This window comes from Urocitellus parryii, chromosome X (assembly GCF_045843805.1).
Source record: "Urocitellus parryii isolate mUroPar1 chromosome X, mUroPar1.hap1, whole genome shotgun sequence".
NCBI lineage: Eukaryota > Metazoa > Chordata > Mammalia > Rodentia > Sciuridae > Urocitellus > Urocitellus parryii.
The window spans coordinates 4,368,804-4,390,708 of record NC_135547.1 but is presented as its reverse complement, the minus strand read 5'-3'; the positions used below and the strand labels follow the sequence as shown (position 1 = coordinate 4,390,708).

Genomic DNA, 21,905 nt, shown 5'->3' with positions numbered 1-21,905 from the left:
GTTCTATAAAATATTAGTCTCAGCCATTCATACCTTGCTTGCTTATTTGTTTTTGTCTAGTTCCCTACAGCTTTTGAATTCAATGAACAGTTTTTGATTACAATTTTGGATCATCTGTACAGTTGCCGATTTGGTACTTTCCTATTCAACTGTGAATCTGCTCGAGAAAGACAGGTGAGTAAAAATGCTAATCTTTCTGTAAAGGCTTGCCAAGATGTATCTAGTGTGCCATATATCAAGAAGAATATGAGAGTTTGTGAGATGCTGACTTTGCCCACAAAAAGTAGGAATGACTTTAAAGCCATGCAGGTTTTCCCTCCCAAAATCCATGATAATGTTGGTGAAATGAATTGTATTATAAAGGTCATAAACCTTGTAATAATAGGGGAAAGAAAGAGATATAGCAACAAATTTTAAAAGCTGGGAATCCCATAGATAAGTGATTAATAATTTAGCTTCAGAAAACCAAGATCTCACACCAACAGTAGAGAAGCCAAGAACCAAGCCACTTTGAATTGCATGAACCCTGGACAACTCCAGGTTGAACTCTACCAGGTAAGTATCTGGGGTGAAGGAGGAAGATACCTTGAAGAGCCCTTTAGAATAAGCTACACAAATTCCCTCCATTCCTCTCTGGAACTAAAGACTCTGGCAGAGGTTTCCTGCCAAGAGAGGGTGCTTGAAGAGGTGCTGCACTGTGATAGCCCCACTTCTCTTCCCTCACTCCCTCCCAGTGTTCTGGAACCAGGTCTTCATCATTCAGATGGGAGCACCAAAGAGCCATCTCTGTTGGTGAGGATAGTGAGACAATGGATCCCTCCTAAATTGCTAATTGGGATGGAAAATGCTACAGCTGTTATGAGAAACTGGTGATTCCTCAAAAAGGGAAATACAGAATTATCATCTGACCCAGTAATTTCGCTCCTAGGTATATACTCTAAGGAACTGAAAATAGGAGTTGAAACCAAAACTACACATGTATATATTTACAATAGAATGTTAACAGCCCAAATATCTGTCAGGATGAATGAATAAAACAAAATGTGGTCTATCCATATGATGATATTATTATAATATTATTCAGCTATAAAAGTGAAGGAAATATTCATATCACAATTAGGATGGACCTTGAAATCATTGTTCTAAGAAAAAGAAACCTGATGCAAAAGATTACATAAAATACAATTCCATGTGTGTGGAATTTCCAGAATAGATAAACCCATAGGGACAGAAAGCACATTAGTTGCCAGAGGCTAGAGGCAGGGGAGCATAGGGAGTGCCTGTTTCGTGGGTATGGGCTTTCCATTTGTGTAAATGGGAAAATGTTTTGGAAATTGATAGAGGTGATAGCTGCATGACATTGTGAATGAACTAAAAGCCACTGAATTCTATAGTTTTAAAATGTTTTATTTTGTGGTATGTGATTTTTACATCAGTTTAAAAAATTATCTCTGGGAAAACTAAGTTTTCTCAGAAAAACAACTTGGAAAAAATAACAGAGGAAGGGAGACAGAGAAGAAGCTACTATCTGATATCCTCAGAAGAATAAGAAAAATATTAACATCAGAAAATAAGGAGATAGTATATGGAAAAACATTTAGAGACCAGAAAAGAACTTTGAAATTAAAAACATGATACCAGCCAGGCATGGTGAGGCATGCCTATAACACTAGAACTTGAGAAGCTGAGGCAGGAGGACTGCAAATTCAAGAACCATCTCAGCAACTTAGCAAGGCCCTGAGCAACTTAATGAGACCCTGTCTCAAAATAAAGAATAAAAAGAGTTGGGGATGTGGCTCAGTGGTTAAGCAACCCCAGGTTCAATCCCTAGTTAACACCCCCACAAAAAAACAAAACAAAACAAAAAAGCCATGGTATCAACAGAAATGAAAAACCAAGAAGAGGTAGAAAATGAAGTTGAAAAAAAAATCTCAGAAAATAAAAACAGGAAAAATAGAAAAGAAATGAAAAAAAAAAAAGATTAGTCTTGAAGGTCCAATATCCAAAATAATAGGAAAAACAGGGGAAAAAGAGGAAATCCAGAGAGAAGAAAGTTTAACTTAAATAATAATTTAAGACTATTTCAAAGAATTGAAATAGATAAGTCATTTTAAAGGCTCACGAAGTGCCAAACAGGGTAGATGAAAAGAGACTTATACTAAAGCACATCTTAGTGACATTTCTGATCACCAAGGACAAAGATCCCACAGCTTTTCTCTGAGACAAAATGAATGAGTTATGGGTTGAGCTTCTCTAATCCAAAGTGTGAAAGCTTCAAAATCTAAATAGTTTTGGAACACTTACATGACCCAAATGGAAAATTTCATATCTATTTTCATGTAACTGGCCATAGTCAAAACATGGGCACATTAAAATATTGTATAAAATTAATTTTAATTTTTGTGTATTTGGTATATAAGAAACATAATGAATTTCATGTTTAGACTTGGATCCCATCTCTAAAACGTACCTTAGTGTGTATATGCAAATATTCCAAAAATCTGGAAAAAATCCTAAATCCAAAATAAATCCAGTCCCAGGCATTTTGGATAAGTGATACTCAACCTGTGTTTGCAAAGAAACAGAAATCAGGAAGACTTTGGATTATTCAACAGCAGTATTGGAAGTTAGAAACCGCATAGAGCATTGCATTCAGAATTCTAAAAGAAAGTGGCTTAAACCTAGCTTTCTATAGCTACCAAACTGTCAACAAAATTTGAAGGTAGAACAGAAATATTCTTGGATACACACAGCTGCAAGAGTGCCTCCCATACTATACTATTTCTCTGGAAGCAACTGAAATGTATGCACTCCACAATAACAATAAGCCTAAATAGAAAAAGGCAGAGGGATCTCAAGGGTGATATATTATACATGTATATCAAGACATCACATGGAACCCCATAAATATGTACAATTTTATGTTTCAGTTAAAATGTAAAGATTAATTTTTTTAAAAAAAGTAAAAATAGAACTACTGTATAATCCAGAAATCCCATTATGAAGTATATGTTGAAAATAAATTAATATGTCAAAGACATCTGTATTCCCGTGTTCAGGCACCACGATTCCTAATAGCCAAGAAATGGAAACAACCTCTGTATCCATCAATGGATGAATGAATGACGAAAATGTGGTACATATACCCAATGGAATATTATTCAGCCATAAAACAGAATGAAATCCTACCATTTGCAATAACATGAATGAAACTGGAGGACATTATGCTGGGGTGAAATAAACCAGGCACAGAAAAAAAAATACTGTACGATCTTTTTTCTCTATGGAATCTAAACAAATGTTGAACCCATAGTAACAGAGAATGGAAGGATAATTACCAAGGGCTCAAGGTGGGTAGGGGAGAAGAGGAGATATTGTTCAAAAGGTGTAAACCTTCAGTTAAGAGATGAGTAGTACTAGAGACCTAATGTGCAGCTTGGTAACTAGAGTTAATAATGGCATATTATAGACTTCAAATTGGTTAATAAGGTAGATCTCAAGTGTTCTCACCACAGAAAAATGGTAACTGTGTTAGGTGACCTATATGTAATTAGCTTGATTGTGGTGATTATTTCACAATGTGCACAAATCAAAGTATTATGTTGGCTGGGAAAGTTGGTGCATACCTGTAGTCCCAGTAGTTTGGGAGGCTCAGGCAGATCACTTGAGTCTAGGAGTTCAGGGCCAGTCTGGGCAACATAGTGAGATCCTGTCTCAAAAATATAAATTTAAAAAATTAAAAATCAAGGGGCTGGGGTTGTGGCTCAGCAGTACATTGCTCACCTAGCACACGTGAGGCCCTGGGTTCAATCCTCACCACCATATAAAAATAAATAAATAAAGGTATTGTGTCCAACTATGACAAAAATTAAATATTAAAAAATTAAAAATCATATATAAATTGCATAACCTAAGTAGAAACTGTTAGACCAGGACGCAAGAAAAGACCACTGACTCCAATTAAAATCAAATTAAAGCAAGCTTATTATTTCGACCGGCCGGGCTGCCTCTCCCACCCAAAACCGCGGGAACAAAACAGCAGCCCCACCTTTCCTACAGCCCAACTTTATAGCCCAGAAAGTTACACAAAAGGGGGGTTACAGATAACAGAACTCTGACAAGCATCACACTAATGGTAGTTTACATTTTGTTTTTTTGCTGGCCCCAACATCAGAATTTATGAAGACCATTAGAGCCTCAGAGAAGGTCACTGTCTGGCCAGGGAAGGCCAATATTTATGAGGTGTCACTAAAGTTTCAGAGAGGGCTGCTGTCTGGTCAGAGAGCCAGGCATGGGTGAGTTCAAGGCATGGGCAGGCATTCCAAGCAGGTTCAGAATTTGCAGTAATTTATAGTAAAGCCGAAATTAGCTTTTCATGGCTTTGTGGCAAGATGGCTCCCAATTTTAAGAAAAGATCAGGTTGGGTCTATCATTCCCCCCTTTTCTTATGTGTCCCTTTCAAATCTTTGATAGGGTAGGGGAAGAGCACTGAGGGAATTTTAATCCCTCAGGTAACAGTCTCCAAATTTTTAGAACTCACCCAAAACCTGTCTCCCTGATTTTACCTGACTTAATTAATTACTTATATTGATAATCTATTTATTTTTGGCTCCATTATTGTAAGAAGACAGGCGTCACTCATTTTGGCTTCTTCTGAGCTAAGAGAGGGTGACGTGAGGGGGCATGGCGTGAGGGACATGAGTTGCCTTTTAGAAGTCAGTTGAGGGACATGAGTTGCCTTTTAGAAGTCAGTTGAGGGACATGAGTTGCCTTTTAGAAGTCAGTTCGGTTTGAAGTCTGGTTGGGGAAGAACAGGTTGTAAATTCATCTGGGCATGGGTGCTTCTATGAGAGAAACAAAAACCATGAGTACTGAGTAAATGTTGCAGCAGCTGGAACGTGTCACTGTATAGAAGTTCCCTCACCAGGCTTTAACATCTCCAGTTATCAGGACTGTAAGCATAACATTTAACTTTTAGTGTTACAGATGTCCTTCCCCATAAGATACAGTTTAATAATTTAATGTCATCTGATCTTGCAAAATCCTTTTACTAGTATGAGCTCTGTGTCTAATAGAGAAACCTTTAATTCTGTTACTCAGGGCTGGATAATCATACTAGCAAACACGAAGCCTACCTGTGTAGGTTAGGAATATCTGTAGGCCTTAAACAAAAAAAAACTTCTGTCTCTGGCAGCTCCTCTTCATAGTCTCTTTTTATAGTTATCAGGCATTTCTGTCTGAGAATCCTTCTTTGTAGCCTCCAGTCTTACTTATTTTGGGAGGCTAACATAAAGTGTATACCTTAAATAATAATAATAATAATAATAATCATTATTATTATTATTATCATCATCATTATTATTTTAAATGCCCAGGAATGGCTGTATTTTGGTTTTAACTGTCTTTGCTAAGTGTTTAAGATGAAGCAGTCAAACTGACTTTTGTTTCTATCTATTGTTAACAGTCAGCTGAGCTTTTATGGGAGTCATTCCTGGGGAAACTTCTCAGTTCTGCTAGTGCCATTTGCGCTAGGATGGGTCCAGGTCTTGCTTGACCATGTGGCTTCCCTTGGAAGCATCAGAGATGTCTCCCTTCTCTGATGACTCTCCTCTTCATAGCAAATGCACTGATTGGCTTTCTGTTCTCCAGTGGTCTCATTAGTCTCCCTGATCAAGAGGTTATGTGGCCCAGAGTTGCAAAGCTCTTTAGAGAAGTCCCCTGTTCCCTGGATTCAGACTGACTCAGAGGGCAAGAGCCAAATATTGGTTTTTCTGGCCCTTTTAATTTAACTTTAATTTTAAAACTTAATCTTAAACATCCAGCAAATAAATTTTAACAGCCTTATATTAAGAGTACTGGGCTTTAATGTCTATAATTTTATAATTATTCATCTTTTTATTAATTGGGATCTGTATTATCCTATCTGTCTTGTAGGTGATGGCTTATTATCTCAAACTAACCCATGTTGTGTTCTTAAAGCAACACTTCTGTAAAACACTAACAGGGAATCTTTAGATCACTTATAAGGAAATTACAAAATAAAATTAACAAGAGTAAAAACACTTAGTTCGTGTAACAGCTACCCTGAATTTTTGGCTGAGTTATACATTATATCCCCTGTTTGAGATCCTAGTAATCTTGACAGAAAAAAAACAAAAACAAAAAAACAAACTTTTGAACATAACTTTAAATGAACTAAAATCTGGCCTACTGTTTTCATAGTCATTCTCACATGTAGTAAGATGGGACACAGAGCCTCATCTCAGGTAAGGCAGGGCTCTTTATAAATCTTAAGTGTTTTAGTTCTAAAGCTGATCTTTGTATTTTTAATTATCATTTTACAAAGTTTACATAAATTGTTTGAGGTCACATGAACATTAGCTAACACCATATGATATCACATTTAAAACATGAATTAAAGAAAGGCTGAAAGTTTTTAACCTTTACATAGATTAGGCTCTCATTAACTTAAAAATACATTTAAATTGTTCCCCAATGTAAGAAGTAACAAAACTTTACATATCTTATTGATAACAGGTAAATAAATCCCCAATATATTTTTTACCATACAACTTCCGAACACCAGCTTGATATAATGCTCTTTCAAAGTTTCTACCTTACAGACTTGTATACCTGGAAGATATGAGCACATTAATAGCATCACAATTACATTGATGTTTCTACATTAACCAAGTTTAGCTTTTAAAGAAATGGCAGTACAGTGCTCTAAAATAACAGTTCTTATTTAACCAGTTGTTTAATTTTTACGGTTGCTTGCTCCAGAAAAAAAATAAAACTTAATAAACACAATGTTATGGGTAAACTTATGTTTTAAGAAATTTTTGTCTCTTTAACACATGACTGATTTTTACAATCTTATACAGACTTTAGTACAAACTTATACAGACCTTAGTAAATCAATCAGATATCTAACAAAAGTACTCATGAATGAGTAATCCCATATCAAATTTACTTTACTTATTTATCAAAATATTAGACAAATGTATTTAACAGTGTAAACCATTTTTTTGGTTGAAGGAAAAGTCCTAGAACCAAGGCATATTAGACATTTTATAGACATTAATATTTTATGAGTTTTTTGAACACCTAGAAAAACTTGTAAGCTTAAATTTAAAGACATTTATTTTTATCTGTTTATCCAATTTAAATTGAACCATTTAAATCACATGAATTAAAGATTTTTGGATCCATTTTTTAAAATTTGTTTTTATGAGCGCTCCTTATATATGTTAATTTGTATATCATATATATGATATACAGACATATGTATATATAGACATACAACACATAACAAAAGTGTGCACACATAACAATAGTAAAGGCCTTAGTAGCTTTTCGCAGGTGAAATCTCCATTGCAGTGTTTCAAAAACTCCACAGTTGGTCAAAGATAGGACTAATCAGAAAAACATTAATCTAAGTCTGTAGGGTCAAAATCATGAGCTCAAAAAAAATACAGAATCTAAGGAAAAAACAAGAGTCCTAGTAAAAATGACTGGCCAGTAATTAGTAAATACCGTACAATTTACTTTTTTTTTTTCCTTAGGTCTCAGATCAGTCTCCTACTGAGCTTGCAGGCTTCTTTCATTTGCATTTCAGCATAAGTCCTGGCTGAGGTCTGAAGGAGCAGGGAAAAACTGCTATTTTGAGCAGACACCTCAGGCCTAAGGCATTTTAACCATAAGTCATAATTTTCAGGTTCCGATGTTGAAAATTATGATACAAGTTTAAGATACAATTCACAAAATTTTATATCTTTACATCTTGTTTTGTCAACAGATACCATACTATGATTTACTATCCTTGTCCAAATTAATGCACTGGTACACACAGTAACATTTTCTCAGGCTACCCAATTCAAAATTGGTGAAAAAAAAGACTGAATGATTGGGAAGTTACTTGCCAGCTTGGAAGTAGAGTTCTTTAGTTTTCCATCCTAAGTATTTAAGTTCTCTGGCATGAATTATCTGAAATCATAAACTAAACAATTACCTAAACCCAACTTTTAACTGCAAGATTGTGCAATGCTTCAAAAACCCATTCAGATACCACATTGTTACAATAAAACATCATCTTTTAGACACACATTCAGCCAAGATCATTCCCGAGAAACAATTTTATAATATCAACACACTATTGCGCATGTCTTAAAGGGCCAGAAACAAAGACACAAGACAGACAGACAGAAAGGAGCTCCAGACTATGGCTGACAGACAGAAACCTTTAAAACAGAGCAGATAAGAGAAAAATCTCCTACACCAGTGGCACCATAGATGTCCCCACAAGGGGACCAGATGTTTTCACAGAGGGGCAACCTCAAATGTAAAATCAAGGGTCTCAATGGTGACTTTACTGCATTTAGTGTCCCCTTTTTCTTTTTCTCTTTTTTTAAGAAGACAGAGGTGGCATAATCCTTACAGTACAGGGAAGGAAGGCAGGAATTCCCCGAAGCAACAGGGCTTCAGCAGCTGCTGGGAGTCCCTCAGTCCCTCCTTTTACTTACAGGATTAGCTCCTCTGGTTCGGTTCCACCCCAGGCACATTGCATCTCCTAACATTTCAGTAGTCAGTTCTCAAAAAGTTCTGGGGGTGGGGGGGGGGTATCAAAATTTGTAACTGAAAGTTCGGTTCCTGACCTTGAAGCCAATTAATGCCAATTTAATAATGAGGACAGGGTTTTGAGAAAAAGAAAAAGGGAGGTTTATTGCTTTGCTAACAAAGGAGAAACACAGGGGACTCTCTTGATCTGGAGGGACAAGGGGTTTTAAAGGAGGTTCACTTGTTAACCTGGGAGATACTCAGTTCTTAGATCCCCAGCAGGCATTGCCCTCTGCAGTGGGTGTGCTCCAGCAGCCAGCCAGAGGCTTCTCTCCTCCTGCTTAACAAAGGGGGATAAAGTTCATCGCAGTTCCTTAAAACACAGTCCAAAGGGGTGTCAGGCTGACTTGCTTTATTACCCATTTTCATGTCCAATATCCTTAAGTTTTTACCACAGAAATCACACAACAAAACGCACAAAAACAAACAAACAAAAAACATATAGAACACAGAACAAAACACAAGAAAACAGAAACCCGGCGCCAAAACAGAAAAACAGAGGAGCAATGCAACGTCTTGCCAAAGCTCCGGGATAGGAGCGCGTGCATGCCCGTCGGCACCTCTCTACCCTTCCAGAGGAATTCCCTACAGAACAGAACAGAAGACAGAACGATTTCTCGTTACTGTCAGGACAGGAGTATATGTGAGCCTCGCCAGGCCACCTCTCTGTCATCAGAAGAGATCTCCCTTAACCGGATACCAGATGTTATAAAGGCGCCACTTACCTATGGAGGCCTCTTCCACCAGGTGCTTGCTGATAGTTTTAGTGCGACAGTTCACTGCAGTGCTCCGGGGACCGAAGGCTCACTCCGAGGCCTTGGAACGTCTCAAATTGCGCACCCCCTGGGGTGGCTCTCCAGCCCTGGAGCCCTGAAGCGAAGGCCGGCTTCAGAATTTCCAGCAGTCTGGTCTTGTGGTCTGGTCGGGCAGGGTCATCTCACTGGGGCCTCCAAAATGTTAGACCAGGACGCAAGAAAAGACCACTGACTCCAATTAAAATCAAATTAAAGCAAGCTTATTATTTCGACCGGCCGGGCTGCCTCTCCCACCCAAAACCGCGGGAACAAAACAGCAGCCCCACCTTTCCTACAGCCCAACTTTATAGCCCAGAAAGTTACACAAAAGGGGGGTTACAGATAACAGAACTCTGACAAGCATCACACTAATGGTAGTTTACATTTTGGTTTTTTGCTGGCCCCAACATCAGAATTTATGAAGACCATTAGAGCCTCAGAGAAGGTCGTTGTCTGGCCAGGGAAGGCCAATATTTATGAGGTGTCACTAAAGTTTCAGAGAGGGCTGCTGTCTGGTCAGAGAGCCAGGCATGGGTGAGTTCAAGGCATGGGCAGGCATTCCAAGCAGGTTCAGAATTTGCAGTAATTTATAGTAAAGCCGAAATTAGCTTTTCATGGCTTTGTGGCAAGATGGCTCCCAATTTTAAGAAAAGATCAGGTTGGGTCTATCAAAACAATTTATATTTGCCAAGTATACCTTAATAAAGCTGAGAAAAAATATAATTGCTTCTACATAAATGTGTGAGACTTTTATTTATATCAACATTGTCAAACTACGTGTGTGGGGGGTGCTGGGGATTGAACCCAGGGCCTTGTGCATGGGAGGCAAGTACTCTACCAACTGAGCTATATCTCCAGCCCGTATATGGCTTTTTAAGCTATGTGCATATATAAAAATAAAAACAAAATTCAAATGAACACAAAGCAATATACATTTTGGTACCAGAAACATGCAATTGAAGTTTTAGGTAGATTCAGAAGAAGGCAAAGTGATGCTATCATTATTATCATTCATATTAATGAAATACCTATACCAAGGAACCTTTAGTCACTTATTTTAAGGGTGTTCTTTTTAGTTTTTAGGTTTAGTTTATTTCTTCTTCCTTATTTGAAGTCATTACTAAGAAATGTTTAAAAATTCACTGATGGTAATTTTAATTCTTAAATTTTTAGTTTGCCAGCTTCATTGTGTCCCCAAACTGATGGTCAAATTTTGGTAAAAAGCTATAAAAAACAATGAAAATATGAGAATTTTTATAAGATAATGAATACCAGGTTAAAAAGTGAAGACATTTTGGTCAGTTATCCAGATGTTTTCAAATGTCTGCATGTCGATATGATGTGGATTAAGCATTTGGATGATTGATTATAATAAAATGACTTAATGTCTAAATGCCTGCTGTCAAGTAGACACAGGTTAAGATTTTGTAGTTCTAACAAACACAAAAATTTTAAAAGCCAGTGGGATCTTAGGATTATTTTTCTTTTCACTGAATTAAAAAGAGTGTACTGCCCATCTGTTCATAAATGTTTTACCTAGCCAGGAATAGTCTTCTTAGGTCAGTGAATTGCATTTAATGGTGCAGCATCCTGCACCCCTGTCTTCTGGCAGAAATAGTGGCTCTCAAGCCAGGCCATTATGTATGCAAATGTCTGTAAGTGGCTGTGAGCACTCACTGGCCCTTGACCTTTTTGAGCTATTATGGGGATAATGTAAATGTGTGATTCAAGTTGATGCTGAACTGGATTGTCATGGGCTACAAAATGGTTTCTGTGATTGTGTGCGTGTTTACTTAGGCTGTCTGCTTTCTCTCTCTTCTAGAAAGTTACAGAAAGAACAGTTTCTTTATGGTCACTAATCAACGTCAATAAAGAAAAATTCAAAAACCCCTTCTACACAAAAGAAATCAATCGAGTTTTATATCCAGTTGCCAGCATGCGTCACTTGGAACTCTGGGTAAATTACTACATTAGATGGAACCCCAGAATCAAGCAACAAGTAAGTGAAGTAGCACAATTAAAAGACAGAAACCAAATGTTTACTTCTGAGATTAAATGATGTTATAATTATGAAGGGAAAAAACACTTGCTTTTAAATACAGTTTAATTTGTATATAATTACTAAACCATGGATGTTGCAATTAAATTCCTCTGCCGATGTGAATGTTGTAACTTTTTTGCTCTAATGTAAGGCAATATAAAGCTCCAGAACATCCCTGAGTTTTCACAGCCAGGGGTTTCCTTTACTCACTTGAAGTGGTTACTCAACACATATACACACATGATTAGAAACTTCTTTAAATTGACTAGACTTCAATGATCCTATCAAAGTAACAAAACGTTTTGTGTCATGTGGTTCAAGTGTCTGTACTAGGTCAGCTGTCACCAGAGTGCTTTTTCCTGAGGGCCTCTACTTCTAAAATAAAGATACTGGGTCTGCCAGTGGATAGGAAATTCAGCTGGCCATTTGTCAATCATAAAATAGAAATAAGGATGTTTGAAGGGAAATGCTATGTATTTTATTAAAGACATTTATTTAGGCTTTCCTTTCTCCCACTTCATCCCAAATCCACAGGAAAAAAAAAGGCCTGTTTGTAGAGGCTCAGAAATACCTTCACTTACTGATTTGTTCTAAGCATTATAAATACTCAGTGTTTGTGATGGCTCTTGGTAAAGGTCTGCACTTTTTCTTGGGGTTAGAATGGTCCACTACCTGTTCTCCAGTGCAGCCTAGCACAAGCACAATCTTTAACCCTGCTAGGAGCTGGCCAGCGACTGCCATGTCTCTCAGGTTGCTCATTCCACTCAAACACTAGCCACATGCCAGCCCGTGCTCTCCCTTCTCACTGGGGAGACGCACCCTTGTTTCAAGTTCTCTGCCACTGCATGAAAGGCTTTTGCAAATTGGTGATGGTTGAAATGTGTATACTTTTGAAAAGTGACAGGTTCCAGGGCTTGAGAACATTGACTTGTTTGGTCTGGGATTTGAGAAGTACATTGAGGGAATTTACTTAGCAGTAGCTCTGGAGTTTAGAATATCAAATAAAGGGTAAATGGGAATTTTTTCCAGGGTTCTAATTGCTGGTTCAGAGAACATGTTCCTTTCCTATTACTTTTCTAAATCAATGAGCACTGTGTTTGTCCTATAAAATAAGCCTTTTCTATATTTGTCATGGCTTTTAAAAAAATTATTGGCAGTTACAAAGTATTGGCAGTTTCTGTACAGAGTCTTCTTTGATCTATTTGTACTTGGAAAAATTCTTGAAATTCAAGAAATTTAGAGCAATTCATTTCTCACTACAGAAAGGTAATGATGATAATTTTGTGACAAGTCAAGTTTGGTTTTTGGGTGCTATTTTTTTCCTTTTTCTGAAAGATCAATTTTGAAGGCATATCATTAGAAGAATTTCTATAATATATTCATCCCCTTTATTTCATAGGGTTTAGTAAAATGGAACTGGGCCAGCTAGAATTGCTCATGTTATCTGGTAGAGGTTTTTACTTAGAGACAATCATTGCTTTATATTATGTTCCATTGACATTTACTCAAAAATGAAAATGTCCCCTCTATGTAATTTTCTGAATGTGAAGTATCCTACATACATCTTGATGTTCTCAGGCACGTATATATATTTTCATCCACCCAGTATTGAATATTCCTATGTGTCAGGCACTGTGGTAATACAGAGATTAGGAAGAGGTGGTCCCTGCCCCCAAGAACACCCTCAGGTTAGCGGGGGTAGCCAGTAACATAAGCTGATGATTATAATGCACAAGGATGAATTTGATAATAGAGGTATCAATTAAGAACATCAGATTTTCTTAAAGATCTGCTTATGTAGAACATTATTGCATACAGAAATAGATCAAAGTAAAATTACATGACTTTTGAAATTATATAATATAAATGTATAAGAACATACTTAAGCACTTGAAAATTAAATCATTATTTGATTGTGTGACTCAGAAGGTATACCAATAATTAGTGGACACCTAAAATAGTCACAGCACAATGGTGTACTATCAGCATTAAAAAGACACAAAATAATATACAGCCTTTCCCTAGCTGTTAACTTTGACAAAGACAGGGTTATTATGTCTTTAAAAGCAAAATCCACCAACCCTTGCTGTGACATGCAACTCAGCAGAGCTTATGGAAAGCCCAGTGCTTCCATTTGATGAGCTATCAATAGGAAGATTTGATACTTTTGATATGAGAAAATTATTCATGGCAAAAGTAAAAGTTTGTATTTGTCACATAAACCTGGAATTTAAGCTCCAATGGAGCCTCATACTATACTTTAGGAACGACTGCATTCTATGTAGCTGTTAATCAGGGTTCCACTGGACGCATTCAAATTTTGTAGTGGTAACTAAAGGATGAGAACATGAGCAGTCAGATATTAATAGACTGACCTATATAGTATTTTCAGTTAGAAAATACTAAAATAATAATTCAGTTAGAAAGTTAAAAGGCATATTGACTTCAAAAGAAAAATGAAAAAATTTTGAAGCCTAAAAATACTTCCATAACTAGCTGATGGCCTGTCTTCTTTACCATGCTGAGTTGGCACACTTTGCTTCATAACTCATTTTCCAGGTCAAAAGTTGAGGCGTAGCCAGGCGTGGTGGCACATGCCTGTAATCCCAGTAGCTTGGGAGGCTGAGGCAGAAGGATTGCAAGTTCAAAGCCAGCTTCAGCAATTTTTTTTTTTTTTTGTGGTGCTGGGGATTGAACCAAGGACCTTGTGCATGTGAGGCAAGCACTCTACCGACTGAGCTACATCCCCAGCCTCAGCCCCTCTTTTTTTTAAATGACTTTATTATTATTATTTTGGTGCTGGGGATTGAACCCAAGGGTGCTTAACCACTGAGCCACATCCCCAGCCTTAATTTTTTTTTGTTTTTGTAGATAGACAGAATATCTTACTTTATTTGTTTATATTTATGTGGTGCTAAGGACCGAACCCAGTGCTTCACATATGCTAAGCAAAGTGCTCTGGCACTGAGCTATAGCCCCAGCCCCAGCCCCAGCCCCAGCCTCAGGAATTTACCAAGGCCCTAAGCAACTCACAAGACCCTGTCTCTAAATAAAATACAAAATAAGGCTGGGGATGTATGTGGTTCATCGGTCTAGTGCCCCTGGGTTCAATCTCTTGTACCAAAAAGAAAATTGAAGTGTAATACTTAAAGTCACCTGTCTTTAAATTGTTATGTCCTTTAAGTTGTTTTCGTTTATCTCTAGGCTAATGGCATCCACACATTTTGTACCCATTACTTGACTGAATTATCTTTTTATTTCTAATAGTTTTTCTGTTTACTCTCAGGTTTTCTAATTATACAGTCATGTCATCTGCAAAAATGACCGTTACTGCTGATTTCTTTTTTTATCTAATTACTTGTCACAAACTAATTCTAATCCTCAAACTGACTCTAAATTCATATGAAAAGGGGAGGCTTTGATAATATAACTGAAACAATTTGGGAGAAAATTAACAACTTGTCCTACTATACATCAAGATTTATATGGAATAAAATTGTGCCCAGAAACATACCCATGTGGATGTGGTGACTTGGTATAGTAAAAAAGTTGCATCGTAGCACACAGAGGAAAGGATAGAGTATTCATTCAGTAAATGGTATTGGGACTGCAAAAACTACAATCCAGAGCTCCTGAAGCCCTGCCCTAAGATCTCCTCCTCCTATCTTCCCCATTTCATTTGAGAGCAATTCCATCCATCCTAGTTGTTCTAGCCAGAAACCTTAGGATTATCCTTGACTCCTTTTCTTTCTCACACCCCAGGTCCAATCTGTCAGGAGAGCCCATTGGGAGTCTAAACAACACCCTGGAGTGGCCACACGGTGGCAGTAGGCTTCTAGCAGCTAGCTGCACTCCCTGAGGCTACCCTTGCTTCCTTTGACTCTCCTCAAAGTGGCAGCCAAAGCAGTCCTTGTAAAGCAGACTTCAGACTATACCATTATTGTATTCAAAACTGGCCAGGTAGCTGCTTACCTCACCTAAAGTCAAGGCCAAAGTCCTTACAGTGGCCACTGGGGCCTTATGTAACCCTCATTGTCCCTCTTTGATCTCCTAGCCTCCTCAACAAGAGCTCTTTCTCTCACACTGTGCTTCAGGCACACTGGCTCCTGCTCTTCCTCAGACACTCCAATATATACTTGGCTCCCTCCTTCATCTCTTCCAAGACTTTCCCCAAAAGTCACCTTTGTCTTCAGTGTGACTCACTCTGTGCACCCAATTTAGCGTGTAACTAGTGGCCCATCCATTCCCCACTCTATTATTCTGCTCTACTTTTCCCTAGTATTGATTATCTATCACCTCATGCCTAGTATTGATTGCCATCAAACATTGTCTCTCTAATAATTCACAGGATTGTTATGTTTGTTGCTTGTCTGTCTCCCCCTGCTGGAAGATAAATGCCATGAAACAAACTTAGTTTACTGATCCAAGTACCTAGAGCAGCATCTAGACCTCAATTGGACACAGTAATGTGGGCAAGGGATATTAATGAGCAGCATTTACTGGGTGTTGCATGCTACACCAAACATCCCTACTCTAAGGCCATATATGTATTTCTGAAAAACCTCACATTGCAAAGTCTCTGACTAAAAATAGCAGTGATTATGAGAAGAATAGGATTAGGAGGAGGAGACCTCTGCAAACCTCTGGACCTTTGTAATCAGAGCACTAATGGAGGTAAAAATTCCAATAGAAATGTGGGTGCAGTTACATTTGCCCCTAGTCTGAGTGGATCCACTCTTTGGCGGTCAGTAGTGGGTTGAATGGCGCCTCATCCTAAAATAGATATATCCACCAGGAAACTATGAATGTGAAATTATTTGAGCTAGGGTACTTACAGTTATAACTAAGTTTAGAATCTCAAAATGAGATCCATCCTTGATTTAGCATGGGGGCTATATCCAGTGATGGTGTTCTCATAAGACAAAGAGGGGAAGATTTGAGACACAGACACAGAGGGGAGAAGGCCACGAGAAGACAGAGGCAGAAACAATAGGGATGCTCTCATGAGCCCTGGAGCTATCATAAGCTGGATTAGACAGGGAAGGATTCTCCCCAAAGATCCTCCAGAGGGCACATGGCCCTGCTGACACCTTGATTTTTTGGTTTCTGCCCTGTAAAACAATGATAGACTCAATTTCTGTTGTTTTAAGGCTCTCACATTTGTATCAATTTGTTAGGGCAGCTACAGGACACTAATAGCAGTCTTAAGCCCCCAAGGCCCAAGCTTGCTTCTCTGTATACAGGGCCTGGAGCAGGCATGTTGCTCCTAGAGACTGCTCTCCTTAGCCTTCTTTGTCACTGCATGACTTTCACAGATTTCTCATTGGTGCTCACAGCTTCAGCACATAGTTCAATGCAGTGGAATGTAGGGCAATTCTTGAAGCCAATACACATGCTAAAGAAAGGTACTTGAGAGACTTTGGGGGCTTTTTCTTAATGTGTTCTTATGTTGCTCAAGCCTTCTATAAAGCTTGCTTCCAATTGCTTGAAAACATTAACTTTGTGGGAAGCTTTTCTGTTGTATACCTTGACCTAGATACTGATTACCTAAGTATATACTTGTATAGAAATTCATTGTGCTGAACATTTTAAGATTTGTGCATTGTGTGTGATTTATAGCTCAGAACAAAAGTTTCAAAAATGCTTAGGCTGGGGAGAATAACATTATGCTTCAGCATGACTTCTGCCTTTATATGAGCATGATCCCCTATTTGCTCACTAAAGAAAATGTAGCAAAACAGACTGTATTTAACTGACTTCACTCTCACAACAATGCTGGAAGAGCATACTATTTTTAATCCCCATATTATAGGTAGGTTGACAGCACACAGAATGTTAAGGTACATAGCTGGTAAGAGACAAACAGGATTCACAGCTTTGCTGGGGAGCATCAGAGCTGTTGCTTTCAGCCATGTATTAACACAGGCAATAAGCAAGTGGAAAGATAGTGGAGCAAGAGCAAGGCAAACCCCCTCGACTATCATGACACAACATGCTCTGGTCCCCATGTTGGCAAAAAAATAATCTTATGCTTCCAAGTTCTGATGGGTAAACTGAGCTATAGGAACTTCCAGGCATCACTCACAAAAGGAAGAAGTAATATCCCCACCTTGAGGGCAATGAAGTTGAGGAGACCATACTCTATTTCTCATCAATCCCACACCTAGAAAGATTCCTTAGAAAAACAATTGTTTATGTGCATCATGTGTACTACTGAAGAGCCCTCTAAATCACTGATAATCCTTAGCATAGCAGTGGGATAGATCTATTGGTTTATTCCTTCAAAGGGACTCAATAAAGTTTGAATTAAAAAAACACAAATGTTGGCCAGGTGTGGTGACACATACCTGAAATCTCAGCAGCCCTGGAGGCTGAGGCAGGAGGATCAAGAGTTCAAAGCCAGCTTCAGCAACTTAGTGAGGTCCTAATCAACTCAGCAAGACCCTGTCTCTATGTAAAATATAAAAAAGGAGTTGGGGATGTGGCTCAGTGGCTAAGCACCCCTGGGTTCAAACACCAGCACCAAAAAAAAAAAAAAAAAAAAAGAAGAAGAAGAAAAAAAAAAACAATGATGGATCAGAATATTAATTGATAAATACACAGTAATACCAGTGATGTAACCTTTGATAAGTATAAAGTAATGCCTGCTGCATCTTATATCTAGATGCTCACTTAGAGGAAAAGTGTCACAAACCAGCACAGGAAGGCAGGCCACGTGCAAGAAGAATAGTTATCATTCAGAACAAAAGAGGACAGTGGGTCTGGGACAAGCAACATGGCAGACCAGAGCTTTGTCCAAGTTGATATTTTTTTAAATGGCAATGCATGTGTGAGGAGATATGTATATTAGTTATTTCTTGGTGGTGGTGGTGAATAGCTGGGTGTTTTTAGAATTCTGGTTTACTTGTTGGCATGTGTGAATGGTGCAGCATTTAAATCAAGTACACATGTATGTTAACCCTTGAGATAAGGGTTTCTTCAGAATGCAGTGGCTGTGGCAGATGTATAGGCAGATGAGTTTTTGTGCTGTAGCCAGCCTAATGCATAACTAATGTGTGTGGTTCTCTCCAGCAGCCGAATCCAGTGGAGCAGCGTTACATGGAGCTCTTGGCCTTGCGTGATGATTACATAAAGCGGCTTGAGGAATTGCAGCTTGCCAATTCTGCCAAGCTTTCTGATCCCCCAACATCACCGTCCAGTCCTTCACAAATGATGTCCCATGTGCAGACTCACTTCTGAGGGGGAACCCTGCTGGCACTGCCTTTGAGCTCTGAATAAAGGAATTAGTTGACTTTCATTTTGGGCATCTGTACAAATAGATTTAAATATTTGCCTCCAGGTAGAACTTAAACTAACATTATCTTAAACTCTTGAATATGTGCCTTCTAGAATACATATTACAAGAAACTACAGTGTCTACATGGCAATCAGAAGAAAGCCAAGAGGAGGAAAATCTGGAAAATGCTGACACCTTTAAAAAGCAGTTTTTGAAAGATAAAATTTAAATTTAATACCTTTATAGAAATGCTACATATACAATATGTATTTTTGATACATAAGATACATATACAATATGTATCTTAATTGAGACAACATTATTTTCAGTCAGAGAGAGAGAGAGATTTGTGAAATGGATTTTCCTCAGACTTCTTAGAATAGTTGCTTTGGATTATCCAAAATGAATCCAAATATGAAAGATGGGTATACTGCCAAAACCAAATTGAGCTCAGCTTCCGCAGTATTATTCAAAAGTAAGGTGTTTAAATAATTGCCAACTTTTATATCATCATAAATGGTGAATTAAGAAGAAATAGCTATGTAGATGATTTTTCCTTATTCTGAAATTTTGAAATATTAAAGGTTTTCCCCTAATTTTCAGGAGAAGTGTATTTTTATATTTAAAAAACTAGTGGGACCCATTAAATATGATTTGATTTTTCCTTTACTTTGCCAGTTCTATTTTCTAAATTCTTTCATGAGCTTGCCTAAAATTCTGAAATGGTTTTCAAGTTGTGGAAAATCCTATATAGAACTCTATTTAAGGATGCCAGGTGCATTCTGCTGCTTTAGGTGAATATTTCAGCAAACGTGGCTCTAGTAAATGCAGCTTATTTGCCAAAATGTAGGTTCACCATCTTGGATATATAAGCTACTACTAGAGCATCATTCTTTGAGATAAATGCCCCAGATGTACATTTGTTGAGCGTATTCTTCAAAGTATTATGTTTATGTATTTTGGTTTAAATGGTGTTGGGTTTCCCTCCCCGCAAGTGTGCATAAAAACTGGTTCTACAAATTTTTACTTGAAGTACCGGGAAGTTTGCTTTTTCAGTTTTTTTGTTTTGTTTTGTTTTATTGTATTAAGTAAAATTTTAAATGCGCAGTTCTATTTGATATATGAACTAATTCATTTAGTAAGTATATTTGTAAAAGCTAAAGCTAGAGATAAAACAATAAGTTTTACAATGATTTGTAAAGGACTATTTATACCTAATATGGTTTTGTTTTCAATGAATTAAGATAAGAGATTAAATATATCTTTGTAAATTATTTTATGTCATAGCTTAATTGGTCTACCAAATAAGACATCTCAAATATAGTGGTATAATGTATGAATTTTGTAAGTATAAGCAATTTTATTAGACATTCTCCTGCTTTTTGTAAACGCTGTAAATATTTCATAAATTAACAAAGTGTCACTCCATACAAAGAAGAAAGCTAATACTAATGGCTTAAAGGATATTGTGAAATTTCATGAAAACATTTTCATGGCAAAAAAAATGACTAAAGACCTGCTGTAATAAATACATTAACTAAAACCTAACACTCTATTTTGAGGAATGTGACTGTGTATGTGTTTGAAATGTGCATGGTTCCCATCTTATTTTCTGATCTATTTCATACACTCTTTTTACTAGCAACCATTGTGTCCATTTTTGACTGGTAAGTGGCCAATTGAATTTCCTATCCACTGGCAGACCCAGTATATATTTTAGAAGTAGAAGCCCTCAGGAAAAAGCACTCTGGTGACAGCTGACCTAGTACAGACACTTGAACCACAGGACACAAAACGTTTTGTTACTTTGGCAGGATCATTCAAGTCTAGTCAATTTAAAGAAGTTACTAATCATGTGTGTATATGTGTTGAGTAACCACTTCAAGTGAGTAAAGGAAACCCCTGGCTGTGAAAACTCAGGGATGTTCTGGAGCTTTATGTCCCTCTACATTAGAGCAAAAAAGTTATAGGATGGAGATGTCTAGAGGCCTATAATTAATAATATTGTATTCTGTATTTTTGATCAAGGAATAGATTTTAGGTATTTTTAAAAACAGATAACTATGAGATGAGGAATATGCTAATTTGCTTGAGTATAATAACATTCCCTATGTGTGTATCAAAAATATCATGTATGCCTTAAGTATATAGAGCAAAACAATAAAGATTCTATAGAGAGGAGAAATAGGAATTCAGCCACATCTGTAATTAGGGAAATATACATTGGACCCACAGTAAGATATGACCCCACACCCATGCTATCCTTTTAAAAGTCGGCAGTCCTAAGCATTGGCAAGACTGTACACCAGTAGTAACTTCATACAGTTCTTTGAAGAATAATTGACATTATGTGGTAAAATTGAAGTTCGTACCTACCATAGTATCTAGCATTTCTACTCTTAAATATAGAGATGGCCTGGAGAAATGAGAAACTCTGCACTAAAAGACATGTACACAAATATTTATGGTACCATGTTTGTCATAGGTAACAACAAAGTGCACATATCTAGCTACAGTGGAACAGATAAATTGTGGCATATTCAGACAATAGAATACTGCACAACCAGGAAAAATCATTAAACCACAGCTATACATAACACAGATAAAAGCATTTGATTCAAAAAAATAAGGCACAAAATAATAATATGTTCAGGTGGGGTTGTGGTTCAGTGGTAGAGTACTTACCTAGCATGTGTGAGGCACTGGGTTCAATTCTCAGCACCACATAAAAATAAATAATAAAGGTCCAATGTCAACAACAACAAAAAAGATTTTTAAAAGAATATATTCAATAGTATTGCATTCCTATAAGTTCAAAAATGAACTACATTCTCATTTAGGGATGTATGAATGGCAAAACAACAATGAAAAGCAAAGAAACCACCACTAGAGAAAGAAACAGTATGAGCAGAAGCATCTATCCATTAAAGGGGAGGCAGTGTGTGTAGAACACAAAGGAAGTTGGTACTCTTGGAATGCAATGTGTCCAGGCCTGTGAAAGATGACCTAGAGGTAGGAAGGGGCCTGTCATACAGCCACAAGGCTGGGGACAGAAAGGCCAGTTTGAGGCTACTGTATTTGACCACACCAGAGGGACTCAATCTGGAATACAGACAAGTAGAGATGTAGATTGAAAAAAAGAATCAGTGGGAGTTTATAACTTGGAAGAAGAGAAAGT

The 21,905-nt window shown here is 37.5% G+C and overlaps 1 protein-coding gene across 2 annotated transcripts in view; it reads left to right on the top strand.

Moving 5' to 3' along the window:
• Positions 1-20,251, top strand: part of Mtm1 (myotubularin 1) — a 113,233-nt gene extending 92,982 nt beyond the window's left edge. Inside the window, exons 13-15 of one of the 2 annotated variants that reach the window (XM_026403524.2) lie at positions 61-174; positions 11,233-11,409; positions 18,526-20,251. In XM_026403524.2, the coding sequence (XP_026259309.2) occupies positions 61-174; positions 11,233-11,409; positions 18,526-18,690 (456 nt within the window). In that variant the 3' untranslated portion in view covers positions 18,691-20,251. Of the gene's footprint in view, positions 1-60; positions 175-11,232; positions 11,410-18,522 lie in introns of both variants that reach the window. The other variant, XM_026403523.2, reaches the window with a different exon arrangement.
• The last annotated feature ends 1,654 nt before the right edge of the window (positions 20,252-21,905 follow it).